This window comes from Neolamprologus multifasciatus, chromosome 14, assembly GCF_963576455.1.
Source record: "Neolamprologus multifasciatus chromosome 14, fNeoMul1.2, whole genome shotgun sequence".
Classification (NCBI taxonomy): domain Eukaryota; kingdom Metazoa; phylum Chordata; class Actinopteri; order Cichliformes; family Cichlidae; genus Neolamprologus; species Neolamprologus multifasciatus.
Window position 1 is genome coordinate 26,128,457 of NC_140452.1, and position 13,529 is coordinate 26,141,985.

The 13,529-nt window shown below is 41.3% G+C and overlaps 1 protein-coding gene across 5 annotated transcripts in view; it reads left to right on the forward strand.

Moving 5' to 3' along the window:
* Positions 1-548: 548 nt before the first annotated feature.
* igsf5b (immunoglobulin superfamily, member 5b) overlaps positions 549-13,529 on the forward strand; it is a 29,910-nt gene continuing 16,929 nt past the window's right edge. For 3 of the 5 annotated variants that reach the window (XR_014877872.1, XM_085184252.1, XM_085184256.1), the window contains exons 1-5: positions 576-760; positions 1,742-1,837; positions 6,704-7,012; positions 10,984-11,111; positions 13,235-13,400. Coding sequence is in view for 4 of the 5 variants with exons in the window: in XM_085184252.1 (XP_085040378.1) it covers positions 1,789-1,837; positions 6,704-7,012; positions 10,984-11,111; positions 13,235-13,400 (652 nt within the window). In the remaining variant the exon portion in view is untranslated. The other 2 variants (XM_085184254.1, XM_085184253.1) reach the window with 2 other exon arrangements.

Sequence of the window (13,529 nt, forward strand, 5' to 3'; positions counted from 1 at the left end):
TTGTTACTATGCCCAGTATTCACCAACGTCTAATGTGTGCAGGAATGCCACAGATAAATTCTTTCAATGAATAACTACAGTGTTGGAAATAGTTACATGATCCCCTGCTGCATTTGTAAGATTGCTCACTTACAAAGAAAGGAACAGTGTTTTATTATTATGTTTAATTTTAATGGAGAGACACAGAATATCAACCAAAAGTTCAGAAAGGAAGCACATAGTACATAAAAGTTCAAAAAATAAATAAATTGATCTGCATGTTAGAGTGGGGGGTGCTGTAATAACTATAACTGTCAAAAAAATTAATACAGTAAAAATTACAGTATTTGCCTGACAACTGTCATGAAATGTGATAATTATGTAGAAGAAAATATTAATTACAGATGTGTTAGCTCTCTTGATCTGACCAAAAACCAAAGATTCCCCCTTTTATAAAAAAAAAAGTGATGTATTCTGTGATCCATCAAACATTTACTGTGTTCCAATAAAAATACATCATCCTTTAAATTCAATAATTTCAAAAGGGAGGGACTCTGTAAGGCCCCTGGGATCTGAGGAATTACAATGGGCAATATTTGCAGTCTCTCCCACACTGTGTATTTACGTATGTGTGTGTGCAGCATGGGCCAAAGTTCCCACTGAATTTGGTAATATTTAACGGGACAGTTGGGGGTGACATGGCTGAGCACCACGCATGAGGCGGAATTAGAAAACATCGATGACGTTGTTTGCTTCTCATACACAGAAACTCCAGATCAAGGTGAGTGAAATATTACACAGCTGGATTTTTGAAAATGCTGCTTTGGATCGTTTGAGAAAGGAATGGTTAGGAGGCAAGTGCAGTTGATCGAGTAGCTCACACTGTACCTGAGGGGTAAGATGGTGTTTATTCTGAGCGTGTAGCGATCGCTGCACCTGTGTTAGAGAGAGCACAGAGCTTTATCACAGGTTTATTCAGACTTAATTTACAATTTGTGTAACTCGGGTAGGCTCTGTTTGCATTGATGCCTTCAATTTAAATAAATTCCGAGTTCATTTTTTTAAAAAGTGTAAATTCACAGGGTTTGAATCTAACAAACAGATGTTTTGTCACATTTTTCTTTTCATCATTTTTTGTGTTGGAGTTCTAAAATTAACACAGAAAGTACAGACAGTGGAGGCAGATCAACAATAAGGAGGAATCTGGCAGTAAATTGAATGCATTTAATTTCCGACCTCAATATTTAACTGTGGAAGGTTCAGGCATTTCTAAGGTGCTGAAAGGAGTTAATAGAATTTGTATTAATATTACTAATAATGCTGTCATGGTTTCCTTCTCTAAGAATCATGGAGTTGTTTACAAAATGTTTCTGCCAAGCTATCTAGTAGAGAATCTGAGATATTTTTAAAGCGTGAAGAAAGTGTTTGTCCTGCTGCTGGCATGAGAGGAAAAGCCAAATGAGCCTCAAAGTTGTGAGGATTCAACCTCTTAAAACAATGAATATATTTGCAAAATTTTGTACGTATCTATCATGGAGGCATTAAAATATTCACAACAGATGGCAACAGAAAGCTTTAGAAGTTGCATGATCATCATAATAATGAGGGTTAATATGCTGGGAACCATGAATAAATGATAAATGTTTTGATATTCCTCTGTGGTCAAAAATGAACTATTGTGATAGCCGTCATGGTTAAAAACATGCAATTATGATTGACCATTGCATCCATTAAGGGAATAACAGAATCACTGTTGTTTCAGGATCGTTCTGCTTTGAATAATGGACTGACTGGACTGACTGATCAGTCATGGACACCTTCCCTCTGTTAGTGCTTCTGCTGTCATGGAGGACTGAAGGTGAGAGTTCAGCTGAAAACAAGCACAGTTTGTTTGTCTGGGGATGTGACACAGAGACCAGTAATGTGCTCGAATTAACAACTTCATTCATTGCTGTGCTGTGCTTGTTAGCAGCATCCGTCAGATTAAAACCACAGACAATAATTAGAGGGCCTAATGATCTATCTTCACTTTGTAATTAATTTTCTTAAGAATGGCTGCCTGTCTAGTTAACAATTAGATGTACCCAGTGGTCAGGGGACTTCAGAGTCACTAGTTCATGGTCCCAACAGGAGGAAGCAGAAATTATGCTCATTAGTTTGACATTCTCTCAGAACAATGAAAAGAAACTGCTCTATAGGCTGGCCTAGATATTTCTCAGACCTAATTTCCTAAATGGATGCATAATTCACAACTCGGCACACAGGCTGTAGAAGGTGCAGTTAGCTCACCACAAACAAGTTATACATCACCCCGGGCACTGTGCCATAAACGTCACGTTTCGAGGTTTGCCATTAATATTAATTCCTATTTTCTTTTACCTCTCGGCTTCGGGAAGCCACAAAACATTCTGGAATTCAACTGTGTTTTTATTTGCATCCTTGTTTCTGTGTCTGGGTGATTTTTTTTTTTGTAGAAAGATGAAAAACGCGCCCTAACATTTGTTCATCTTAAATGTGTTCATCTATTTTTGTCTTACTTATCTCATCATTGTTGGTTTTTATATGTAGTTATTGTTAAAATGTTTTACTCCAGTGTTTTCTTATCGTGAGTCCCAATGGACCGGACCTCATTCCCTGACAAACAATGAAATATTTTGGCTACATCTCTATTAGCATGAGACCCTCTTCTCTGGTGAATGCCCCAAACGTTTCTCACTGGTCCAATGATGTGTTAAAAAAACCCCAGAAACTGTCTTCTGAGGTGAAAGCTAAATTATTTTTGGAGGGTAATGTCTGACTTTTATAACTATCCCACTGACAAAGAAACCATCCAAAACCCCTCTTCCTTTAACCATATCTTTTCAGTGTCCCTCTTTCTTCCTAACTCAGTGTATCTCTATTTTGTCCACTGTTTACATGTTGACATGTGGACTGTTAAACTTATTAATAAGAAGAATTTGCCAAAGTGACAAACAAAATCAGGGAGTTGTGTTGTCTCTTACTGTCTCGCACTCAGTCTCTTTACATGTTACATTTTTTTTTAGCAATTTTATCTTCTTGAATCGGTTCTTTATCATGGTGGAGGGGTTTGTGTGTCCCAGGGATCCCAAGAGCTATTTTATCAGGGGTCTTTTGCCCCCTGGTAGCGTCTCCAATGGCAAATTGGTTCCTGGGTGAGGGACCAGACAAAGAGTGATTCAAAAGACCCCTATGAGTGAAAAATCTAGGGAACAGTTCACCCTGCCTGGGATAGGACTACTGAGGCCTACTGAGACTAATGATTGGGACATTGAACGTCAGCTCTCTGGTGGAGAAGGAGCCTGAGTAAGTGCGTGTGGTTGAGAAGTACCAGGTAGATATAGTCGGGCTCACCTTAATGCACAGCTTGGGCTCTGGAACTAGTCTCCTGGAGTTGCCCGTGGTGAGAGGCGGTAGGCTGGGGTGGGTATTGTAGTATCCCCCTGGCTTGCTCTCACCTCCAGCTGAGCTTCGACAGCATTCTGAGGGACACTGGGGAAAAATGCACCATGTTCAGCACCTCAATTGCTGAAGATGCTGTGCTGAGCTGTGATTGCAAGGTGTTTGTTACCTGTCAATCAGATGGTGGGGGTGAAGGGAGCCATCAGGCTGAAGAAGTAGGCCAATCGCCTTGGCTGCCCTGTGTTTTTATGGACAGAATTTCTATGTGTAGCCAAGTAGCGGCAGGCTTCCACTTGGGCAGTCTCAGAATCTCCTCTGCTTTTTGCAGATGATGTTGGCTTTATCAGGTGGTGGACCTTCAGCAGTTCACAGCTGAGTGTGAAGGGGAGGGAATGAGAATCAGCATTTCCAAGTCTGGGGCCATCGTCCTCAACTCTGGGTCAGAGACGAGTTCCTGCCCCAAGTGGAAGAGTTTTAGTATCTCGGGATCTTGTTCATGAGTGAGGGGAGAAGGGAGCGGGCGATCGACAGACGGATTGGTGCTGCGGCTGCAGTGATGCAGATGCTGTACCGGTCCGTTGTGCTGAAGAGAGAGCTGAGCGTAAAAGCGAAGTTCTCGATTTGCCCGTCGATCTACATCCCTACCCTTACCTACTGTATGGTCATGAGCTTTGGGTAGCGACCAAAAGAACAAGATTGCGGATACATCAGAGCAGGCAAAGTTTTTGCCAATCTTTTATTGTCCAGTTTTTGTGTGCTGATATGAATTGTAGCCTCAGTTTTCTGTTCTTAGCTAACATTTTGTCTTCTCCAGACCAATCTTTGTAAACCTAGAGATACTTGTGTGGGAAAGTCCCAGCTGATAATCAGTTTCTGAAATACCCAGACCAGCTTTTCTAACACCAACAACAATCCCACATTCAAAGTCACTTAAAGCAACTTTACTCCATATTTTGATGCTCAGTTTGAACTTCAGCAGGTCATCTTGACCATGTCTGAATGTCTAAATGCTTCAAGATGCTGCTGCTTAGACATTACAGTTAATAAATTGAAAAGCACAAGTGTCAAAAAACATTGTGTAATTTTGAGTCACACTTGATTTTGTTCTTCAGACAACCTGAATGGACACATTTCTGGTTATTTTGTTTATTCTTTAATGTTTTAATGTCTTCATGTTGAACTTGTTTTTATCCCCTGAATATGAAATAAAAAAATAATTTTTTATTTTTAGGTAACTAATTCATGACTCCATTTTAAAAAATGAACTACCAGTGGGTGATCATGCTGTATGTGAACTCTGGTTTTGAAGCAGCCAATATGCATCAGGCAAAAAAAGTAAAGTGATTTCTTGGATTACATGATACACAGTGTGTGATGCTTTAGATACAGTGGGGCAAAAAAGTATTTAGTCAGCCACCGATTGTGCAAGTTCCCCCACTTAAAATGATGACAGAGGTCAGTAATTTGCACCAGAGGTACACTTCAACTGTGAGAGACAGAATGTGAAAAAAAAAATCCATGAATTCACATGGTAGGATTTGTAAAGAATTTATTCGTAAATCAGGGTGGAAAATAAGTATTTGGTCAATAACAAAAATACAACTCAATACTTTGTAACATAACCTTTGTTGGCAATAACAGAGGTCAAACGTTTACTATAGGTCTTTACCAGGTTTGCACACACAGTAGCTGGTATTTTGGCCCATTCCTCCATGCAGATCTTCTCAAGAGCAGTGATGTTTTGGGGCTGTCGCCGAGCAACACGGACTTTCAACTCCCGCCACAGATTTTCTATGGGGTTGAGGTCTGGAGACTGGCTAGGCCACTCCAGGACTTTCAAATGCTTCTTACGGAGCCACTCCTTTGTTGCCCGGGCGGTGTGTTTTGGATCATTGTCATGTTGGAAGACCCAGCCTCGTTTCATCTTCAAAGTTCTCACTGATGGAAGGAGGTTTTGGCTCAAAATCTCACGATACTTGGCCCCATTCATTCTGTCCTTAACACGGATCAGTCGTCCTGTCCCCTTGGCAGAAAAACAGCCCCATAGCATGATGTTTCCACCCCCATGCTTCACAGTAGGTATGGCGTTCTTGGGATGCAACTCAGTATTCTTCTTCCTCCAAACACGACGAGTTGAGTTTATACCAAAAAGTTCTACTTTGGTTTCATCTGACCACATGACATTCTCCCAATCCTCTGCTGTATCATCCATGTGCTCTCTGGCAAACTTCAGACGGGCCTGGACATGCACTGGCTTCAGCAGCGGAACACGTCTGGCACTGCGGGATTTGATTCCCTGCCGTTGTAGTGTGTTACTGATGGTGACCTTTGTTACTTTGGTCCCAGCTCTCTGCAGGTCATTCACCAGGTCCCCCCGTGTGGTTCTGGGATCTTTGCTCACCGTTCTCATGATCATTTTGACCCCACGGGATGAGATCTTGCGTGGAGCCCCAGATCGAGGGAGATTATCAGTGGTCTTGTATGTCTTCCATTTTCTGATGATTGCTCCCACAGTTGATTTTTTCACACCAAGCTGCTTGCCTATTGTAGATTCACTCTTCCAGTCTGGTGCAGGTCTACAATTCTTTTCCTGGTGTCCTTCGAAAGCTCTTTGGTCTTGGCCATGGCGGAGTTTGGAGTCTGACTGGTTGAGGCTGTGGACAGGTGTCTTTTATACAGATGATGAGGTCAAACAGGTGCCATTCATACAGGTAACAAGTGGGGGACAGAAAAGCTTCTTACAGAAGACGTTACAGGTCTGTGAGAGCCAGGGATTTTCCTTGTTTGAGGTGACCAAATACTTATTTTCCACCCTGATTTACGAATAAATTCTTTACAAATCCTACCATGTGAATTCATGGATTTTTTTTTCACATTCTGTCTCTCACAGTTGAAGTGTACCTCTGGTGCAAATTACTGACCTCTGTCATCATTTTAAGTGGGGGAACTTGCATAATCGGTGGCTGACTAAATACTTTTTTGCCCCACTGTATTTTCTCTTGGACTGAGTGAAGCTACTTGCTCCCCCATGAATTTAGCCCTTATGTTAAGCTATGCTACACGGCTGCTTGCTGTTTGAGTACGATAGATTTTCTCATGTAACTCTCAGCAAGACAGCCAGTAAGTTTGTTTCCCAAAATGTTCAAATATTTCTTTAAAAGTACTTCAGCAGTGGTAAGAAGTGATGCTCTGGGGATTTGTTTTGTTTGATTTATCTCAAAGATAATTTCAGACAGATTTCTAGATCAAACTTGATGTAAAATAAACTTACAGACAATGTTTTGTTTATGCTGTTTTTTTGCAGTTGAAGCTCAAATAAAACTATTCCCAGAAAACCTGACGGTCCTGAGAGGGGAAAAGGCCAGATTTACCTGCACTCCTTCTTACAGCCAGTGGACTGCTATGATTTGGCTGCTGAATGGTGAGGTAGCGCTCACTATCTCTAATAAACATGGTGTCCTGCAATCCCCCAACACGAATATGAGTCTGATGGCTGAAAAAAAGAAAGACGGATGGATGCTTGTCCTGAATAACACAGAGAGACACGACCAGGGAGAGGTGACCTGTGATCTCCAGGGCGTTGATAGGAAAACAGCGAGGCTGTTTGTACAAGGTCTGTACATTCGTGTGTGTGTGTGCGTACGTTTGTCTGTGGGAGAGTCAGCAGAAAAACTATGTAGGTGCATTTATGGATGCATGCATGCATCTTAGTGTATCTGTGTTACCTAGATTCACTGAAGCAAGATAGTAGCAAGGTAGTTTTTTTTTCCATTGCAGAGAATTTCAAAGGCTTTTGTGAAGCCATTTTCCCTCAAGGATACTCAGTTTCTTGTGAACTAGAGTCTGCAAGTACTCACACACACACACACACACAAAGCAGATGGTGAAGGCTTTTAAAAACCTTTGCCTCAAACACAACAGCAAAAGAATTTTGCCCTCCAACTTTCGCGCCTTAATTAAGACTCTTTTTTTGGTTTAGTTTGCTTTGAAATGGCAGACTGAAGATTGCACGTTTTCACTTTACCGTAAAAGCAGCTGAACAAGCGCCCAAGAGATCAATAGCAAGGGTGGGGAATCATTAGGGCCAACGTGGTGGAGTGAAGTTGCTCAGGCATGTTTGATGGTCTCTGCATTACTCCGTGTTAATGGCAGCGTGGGTGGTGTCGGGGATATGAACTGATCGGCCCCCAGACATAAATACAAGATGGAAATGCTTGGACACTCCATGCCAGTCAGAACAGGCAGCAGCAGCGCAGGATTTACAGGCTGCAGCTACAACCAATCTCATTTCCTCTTCATCCCTCATTTACTGTAGACTGTATGGCATAGCATACATCCACAGCATGGATGTATGCTATGCCAGAGCGAGGCATGTTTGCTGAGAACTTTAGATTTAGAAAAAGACAAGCATCAGTAATTTTTTGTAGATCAAAAAACTACAGCAAAGATAGATCGAATGGATCACAAAACATCTTATGTGGTGTGCACAGAAAGCAGTTTTATTTCTGGGAATGAATGATGTTTAGATAAATTTAATGGATGGATGGATGATTATTTTCTAGCGAAATAACTATAAATTAAAGATCAAAATCAATCACAGTACTATCAAGCTGCTGAAAGGATCAAATCAATTAGGATGACAGTTCATCACTCAGTGATACTGAGACTGGATGAGTGATGAAACATTTCTCCCGCTGAAAACGCAACGTCCAGAACAGAATCAACTGTGTGGTATTTCCTTACCTGGATGATTAAGCATGCATCAAGGTAGTCCTGATGGAGTTGTCATCTTATTTGAAAAAAGTACTGCAGTATCATCCAAAATGTTTTCAAGTGGGATTTTCCTTTTACCATTTACCTTGGGAAAAATACATCTAGCAAGTTACTGTAATTTTTAGCCAGACCAATCAGAAACATTTTAATGTCTACACAAATGGGCTATAAGGCTGGTTGCAGAAGGGGCTCCCCCCCCCCCCCCCCCTTTTAGATGAATGGGAGATTGCAGAGGATACTGTATTTGTTCTCACCCCAGATTTAAATAAATATGTATTGTAAGGCCACAAATAGTGCAAACTATTTCAGTGACACGACCCAAATGTCCGTTTTTGAGAACCAGAGCACATGAGAGCTACAAATACTACCCAGTGAGTATTAACTTTAACAGTTACTAGAGTCACATCCTGGTGCTTAAAACAGAAGGTTCTTCTATAATAATGCTGGTATTTTAAAGTTATTGTTAATCTCTGGTTTCGCTTGAGGTTTCTTTCCTGTTTAAAAGCCGTTTTTCATTCCCACTGTCGCCAAGTCATGGCTCATGGGGGGTCTTCTGATTGTTGGTGGCTCCTCTGTATTATTGTAGGGTCTTTACCCTACAATAGAAAGCACATCGAGGCAACTCATAATGTCATTTGGTACTTTATGAATAAAGTTATGTATTATTTAAAAGGCAACAAATCGAAGCTTCACATTTTATTTGAAATCTTTGCATTCACTTTGATGGAATGGCCATATATGTACGGCGACCCAATTCCCCAGGCAGCTAACAGCTGGACAGATGTCTTCTGGTTGTTGGAGTGTGATAGGATAATGAGTGTGTCTGACATGTCTAGTTTGTACCCTGCCTTTTGCCCAGTGATAGGATGGATCTTTTTATCCAAAATTCAAGCGTTTTGAAGTATTTGTTAGCTTTATGTGTTTGGATATTGCTAAGTCTACAACCAGAGTTCAAATTGGCGACTGATGTGATGGTCATAATGTTTCATTTGAGGTTTCAGTGGTCCCTCTAAGCTGCTGATGTCACAATTTTAGCTCACATGGAAGTAGCTTGCATCAAACAAAATGGCAACTCAGGGTATTCTTCAATATGTGCTTCAGTTTATTTGCATCTAAAGTGCATGCACTTGTACTGAGAGCACAGCTAAAAAAAGAACTAACACCCCCCCCACCCCCCCACCCCCAACATCTCTGCACAATGCGACAGGAAACAAAACCAATGACCCAATGCCTCCAATATATTATGGAGAGAGCCCCCATTGCTGCCAGTGCCACAAATCCCCACTGACATATGCAGTCATTAACAGCAGTGTGTGGTGAATCAGGCCCTGCAGTCTGGATGCAGAGGATCACTAGGGCCTGACATAACCTTTGAATTAATTGTGCATCCTGGCACGCCCAGTTAACAGTCAGCAACTCTGCATGTGATTTGTGTGCTGTGGTCTCAAAAGTACGGCTGGAAGAGAGACGCAGACTGCTTGACTCTGTTCCCCCCCTCCCCCCCCCCCCTTTTCTTCCACTCTCAAATTGTCCCAAATGAAGATGATGTAAATATAACTACACCCTCTCCCTGCTCTTTCTGTGCTTAGTTCTTATGCTTGGTAAATCACAAATGCAGCGCATCTACGCAAACCCTTCACTCAGGCAACTTAGTGTGGTTGCATGCGCTGTTGACTACAAACGGGGACTGAAGTGAAGGCGAGGCTGTAGAAAAGGAGACATGATAAATCAGAGAAGATAGAAAATACTTGTGGTAATTGGTCTGTAGAGGCGTAGCAGATATTCTCATTGGAGTAAGCTTATAAATGCGCATAGAGTGTGTACTGTTCATTTAAGACAAATTGCACAGGCACGCTTCAAATCTGCGCGTAGACACATACAAATGATAAAAAGCTTCCTTTAGAACAGCAATTTAGTCTCCCGAGGATCCCTGCTGAAAAATCACTAAAATTACATTTAGCCGAGAGCCCCCTGCTTCACACTACCAGTCTCCCCACAGTGATTAACAAACCATATGAAACCTTATTTCAGGGATCACGTAGGGTGGGGCTTTGTGTGCCGATGCCTTTCTTTTTCTGTTCGGTTGTATCAATCAGCCACGATCGCCAGAAGCTGCTCATCAATCAGTACAAATGAGGCTGCTGGTTGCCTGCTAACCTTTAGTTGGCGGTGCTGAGATTGTGTAAAAGCGGAACTCCACCCTCGGAACGGGTGGTTCAAAGAACAGGAGTGCGTATGGTGCTCATGCCACCAAATCAGGCATCAAATAAAAGCTCCTAGAGGAAAGGGACAGCCAATAATGTGTATAAAATAAGTGAGGATTTGAACCTGAATCAACACAGACATGCCATTCGCTCAGACAAAGCACCCAAGTTCCTGCAATTATCTTTCTGTCTGTAGCAATTGTGTGTTGCCTCCACCACCTTTCATTCTGCCTGACAACAGACTTCACATATGAGATACTGTATCTTCCGGGGCTTTAAGTGGCTTATTTGGCTGGCAGGGAAGGAGATGAAGGGGAAAGAAAAGGAGAAGCATTCGTCAGGCAATTGAGAATTGGAGACATGTGATCAATCACCTGGGACGAATGAAATCCATCTTTTGTAAGTGAACAGCCCAGCTGAAGAGGTGATAGCAGAGACGCGTGCATCCAAATAGAAGGATTTCAGAGGAGACTGATGATGGCGCTGAAAGATTCCTACCCACTCACTTACAATTATACATAAGGACATCTACTAAACGTATGTGAAACAGAAATAAGGTTAAAGAGTAAATCATTCAGGTTTATGACTGACTGTTTTCTTATTTCAGAAAAGGGCAGTGTGAAAATCCTTGGGAATAACAGGTTGGCTTTTCAGCGAGATTCAGTCCTGTTTGAATGTGAAGCAGCAGGATGGCACCCTGAGCCTGTTCTGAAATGGGAGGTGAATAATAAAGAGGTAAATACATAAACTCAATCAGACAAGATCATCACTATCTTTAACAAACACCGGAACTAAAACTTGTTTTTCTTACTATTCAGCCTGTAGTATATCCAGCTATACCCTCAGGCAGTGCAGCCAGTATATGTGGTACTATAAAGGGACTGTTAAGTACTTTATTCTATTTCTTGAGTAATAAAATCATAGCTACTACATTAACCCTCTGAGGTCTAAGTTATCATTGGTGATGACCGTAACCAGAACTCCAGGCAATCAGAAGGAACAAAGGAAATAAAAAATGTTGCCATTTTCCCCCAAAAAGTCTGTTTTGGCTGTCTCTAAAATATGAAGACTTAAATTCAGGTAGGTTTATGTAGTTAACATCACAAACATATAGTGCCTCAAATGTAGAATTTCAAAAGGGGCAAATTAAATCAAAGAAACTCATCAGATTAGATTTCTTCTGTAAAATCCTTTGCACTTAGTGACTTCCTGAAATGTTTGACCCATAAATCTGCAGACCTTGTGCATGAGACCAGATAATGGACTCAATCAAGGATATTCCCCTCTTTCACCTTAAAGAGCTCTACAGCGTGTCTTTAGGATGTGCTGACTGATGAAATGTTGTGCAGTGAGTTCTGATGCATTTGGCTGAACCCGACAACACAAATGCTGTGAGATACATCTGCCCTCATCCTGTTGCTTTTGTCTGCAGTGAATAAATCAATAAATGCCAAGCCACAACACAGCCATCCCTGTGTTCGACTGATCAGACACTATGTGATTACATTTTCTAGTCTATAAAAGGAATCACGCTCCTTGGCCTACCAGGTTATTTGTCATTTTCTAGTTTTTCAACTGATGATTCTTGCAAACCAAACTTGCTGACTGAGATCTGAATTCCAACTTACGGATCCTCTGACTTTCTAGTTGGAAAGACGCGCATGCTCCGAATGAACAGAAATGTGGGAACAATGAGGAGGACTTGTGATTAACTTCTTGAATTTTCAATTTATTTACCCCTGTGTTTCCTGTATGCTGTTGTCAAGCTGTTTATATTCTGTCATTTTGATAGTTGTTTGTCTCTGGTGCTGTGTTTTTGTCTGACGTCCCCATGTCTTGTTGTCTGATTTAGTTTCAGCTGTGTCTCCCAGGTGTCTCACTCTGCCCCATTCACCTCTCTGTGTATTTATAGTCTCTGTCTCCCTTTTTCTGATCACCTTCACTCCTAGCCTTGTTGTGCTTCTTTGGATTTAGCAGTTTCTTTTCTGTTTTAGAGTTTTGTGGACTTATACTCCAGCTGAATAAAGGTTGTTTTTATTTTTTGTCAAGTTCTGCCTTTGAAGTTCACATTTAGGTCCTTTTCTACACCACATGTCACCGTAGGAGGCCAGAGGCTTTGGCAATGAGTATAGCAGCAGTATATCTGGAAAAGAAAATGGCCTGGAATGAAGTGTTGTGGGATAATAAATGAATAACAATGTGGGAAATGTTAAATGTGAGCGTTGCAATAGCATTTTACACACTTGGTGTAGTGTGGCCTCGAAATCTATATCTTTATTTTCTATACATGAGCACTCAGCAAGGCCAAGGTCAAATGCTTAGCCAATATAGGTTTCCATGTCCCCCAATGCCTAGTATACTTTTGTAAACTTTGAAGATGATCCATAAACATTCTGGGTAATATAGTATGTTTTTATTGATTTTAACATTTGGTGTGACCTTGACCCAATTTTCACCAAAAATCTATTAGCTTGAGCGGTTACTGACGTCTATCATTGTACAAAATTTAAAAACGATCTGAATCTGAAACCCTGCATCTGAAAAAACACAAAAAGACAGACAAACTAAACTAATTACACACTCCCTCCATTGAGGGAGGGAATGAGACAGTGCAGTTGCCTCCTTTGATGACAAATCTGAGACACACTGGTCACCTTCAAACTGCTCAGTTTCTCCAATTTATTCTGAAGTGGGCACAAATCTGTCTATACAGCATGCATTCACTGGTGAAATGTCCCTTAAAACAGGTTATATTCAGGGTGCTTACTGAACAAACAAGACTGTAAACATTAAAATTAATAAGCATGTTAAACTATAAATAATAATGGTCCTCTCTGTCTCGGGGGAACGGTGCGGAGGTGAGTCCAAGTGAATACAACATCAGCAGTGAAGAGTCGAAGGAGAGCCTCTTCACCTTGACCAGCAACCTCAGTGTGCTGGCAGCAAAAAGTTCTCACGTGGACTGTCTGGCCTCTGTTTCTGCCCTCCCCCAACCACTGAAGAGCACAATCAGTCTAAAAGTGGGTGAGTTACATTAAATAACACACACACACACACACACACACACACACACACGCACGCACACACACGCACACACACCAGATATTCTGAAAATATTCTGGGTTTTTTTTCATTTGAGATTGTTGAGTTTAG